This window comes from Gymnoscopelus braueri, assembly GCF_963280865.1.
Source record: "Gymnoscopelus braueri genome assembly, chromosome: 22".
NCBI classification, from domain to species: Eukaryota; Metazoa; Chordata; class Actinopteri; order Myctophiformes; family Myctophidae; genus Gymnoscopelus; species Gymnoscopelus braueri.
Window position 1 is genome coordinate 43,502,172 of NC_137624.1, and position 2,500 is coordinate 43,504,671.

Below are 2,500 nucleotides of genomic sequence, written 5' to 3' on the forward strand. Positions count from 1 at the left end.
CTTCCCGCGAAAATGACGTCATCCAGCCGGGAAACGGAAACGGACATGCACCGGTTTCCTGTTTGGCCAGGAACTACCGCACCGGTTTCCTGTTTGGCCAGGAACTACCGCGTTAATAACAAAAAGGAATCTCACGCTGATTTTAAGACAATATAGGATTTGAAGATGTAAAAACAACAGCAAAAGAAAACACAGCTCACGGTAACTAATACTCCACTGGCTAAGAGAAACGATCCGCAGATAGTTTAAAACAATTAAAAGAACGCTTTTTGAAACGCTTCCGCCTTACGGTGAAAACAAATGGAATTCTGGGTAATGCAGGACTACGCTAAATACATGCAGTGACGGTAGTGACCAGCAGAGGTTGCTAAAAATCGCTATTTGTGAACCTGCCTTGTATTGCTTTAACCATATGAACCTGAGTGTCCTTATTCAAATTCTGTGGGGGATCCCAGTCCCAGTCAAGGTATATGTAAAGAAGGTAGGGTCATTTACGTAATTTTCGCTATCATGCAATTCCAGCCGGCACATTTGTCTGGGAGCCAGACTGCAGCCGTGAGTTCAGTGGAATGCATTGGAGTTAATGAGAGCCCGGTGGATCAGCTCATGAACAAAATATATTTCTGAATGACTGAGACCTTTGTAAAGTAATTGCTTCTGGAAAATAAAAGAAGACATATCACACATTGTTTTCTGCTGTGTTGCTTTTCAATGTGTCCACTGTATAAGTTTATTGAGCTATCTCAATACATCAAAGCCGCCCCCACTCTTGCCGTGTTCAAAGCCTCCCTCAAAACCCACCTCTTTAGACTCGCTTTCCCTGCCTAACCCAAACCAAACCTCACTTTCTTCCTCTAAGTCTTAGCCTTTTGTTTTTAGCCTTGTTTTCTTTTCTCCTAATAAAATTGTTTTTAAAGCTGTTTTGTAAAGCGACTTTGGGTACTAGAAAAGCGCTATATAAGTCTGATGTATTATTATTATTATTATTATCTAAAGAGCAGAAAGTACGCGATACTGCAGAGCCAGAAACCAGTGTTGCCATGTCCACTTATTATAAGCGACTTTGGGCTTATTTTTCTGTGAAGTTGCTTGTAAATATTGGTAGTTGCGGGTTGCGGTTTTATGGGCTTTTTTCTAAAGTGTAGTTGATTATTTGGATCAACACAATTATTTGGACTTCACAATTTTAAAATGATTTTAACCAGTGGTTCTCAATTATGTTTATGTCATGGACCCTCAGATTAATATGTATTTGTCCCTAACCCCATTTGAAAATGTTTTGTGCCAGGGAGCCCTGTACCAGATTTGTGTTTGTCCTCAATATTTCACATTTTACTTCAAGATTTTTTTTTAAATAGCAGCTGTGAGCTTGTAGATCGGCTATTTTCAATGTATACAGTAAAGGTTTAAAGTGCTCATAATGGCCTAGTGCAAGTCTTCAACAGGGGTCCGCGAGGTACTGCAGGGGGTCCGTGAAATTGTTGCTTGATTAGACAATTAAAAATATATATACATCATAAAAATAAAAATAAACAAATATTTTTTATATATCTTTTTTTTTAAATGTCCATTCGTCTTCATATATTTTTAAAACATTTTCCACATTTATGTATTAAATAAATGATAATATCTATAAATGATTCTGTCCATTTTGAATAGCTTGTATACATGATTATCGTGCAATTGACAGATTGTTGTTCTCAGTTAATAAGGTATGTTTATAAATGGCAGTGCGGCCACCCTACTCCCTGTGCCCTGTACATAGGGGCTCGAGGTAGGGTAGGGGGTCCCTGCTCCATCTCCCCATCAGTTTGGGAAAACGTTGAAGACCCCTGGCCCCGGGTGCTCCTTCTGGGCTTGTTTTCCTAGACCTGGTTGCTTATTTCTCTCACACAATCTGGCAACACTGCCAGAGACGACTTTTATACAGTCTATGGACGATACATGCCGCTGTTTAGATGCCTCAACACAATTATACAGTGTGCTAAAAAAAATCCGAATTGATTGGATAAAAACCTGTGATATGTCTTCTTTTATATTCCTATAATTATCTGACAAAGGACACAATCGTTCAGAAATAGTGTTTGTTCACAAGCTGGTCCAGCTGGCTGCCATAGGCTTCATTGTATTTCACCAAACTTCCTGTTCCAGTTTTGGCTCCCATGCGCATCAATGGCGTCTGCCATGCAAGCATTGGCGTCTGCCTGCCCCCTAGGCCGTCCCTACCTTCTTTTCTAATTTCCTTGGTCCCAGTCAACAAAGTCTATAGCTACTATAGGGTTTAAGTGGTTAAACAGCACGCGCGCACACACACACACACACACACACACACACACACACACACACACACACACGTGCGCACACACCTTCCAAACTTGTCCAATCCAAACTTGTCCCTGAAGGCAGACATGAGTCTTACGAAGGGTTCTCGTACAAACAGGAACTTGGTGTAATGCTCCAGCTTCAGCTCCATCAAGTGGCGAGACTCTCCACCACGCCC

The 2,500-nt window shown here is 41.0% G+C and overlaps 1 protein-coding gene across 1 annotated transcript in view; it reads right to left on the reverse strand.

Annotated features, from left to right (window-relative positions):
- Nucleotides 1–2,500, reverse strand: part of LOC308079059 (carbohydrate sulfotransferase 12-like) — a 9,113-nt gene that overhangs the window by 2,537 nt on the left and 4,076 nt on the right. The window contains exon 3 of the mRNA XM_080420397.1: nucleotides 2,367–2,500. This exon is cut by the window's right edge and continues 4 nt beyond it. Within this exon, the coding sequence (XP_080276523.1) occupies nucleotides 2,367–2,500 (134 nt within the window). The remainder of the gene's footprint in view (nucleotides 1–2,366) is intronic.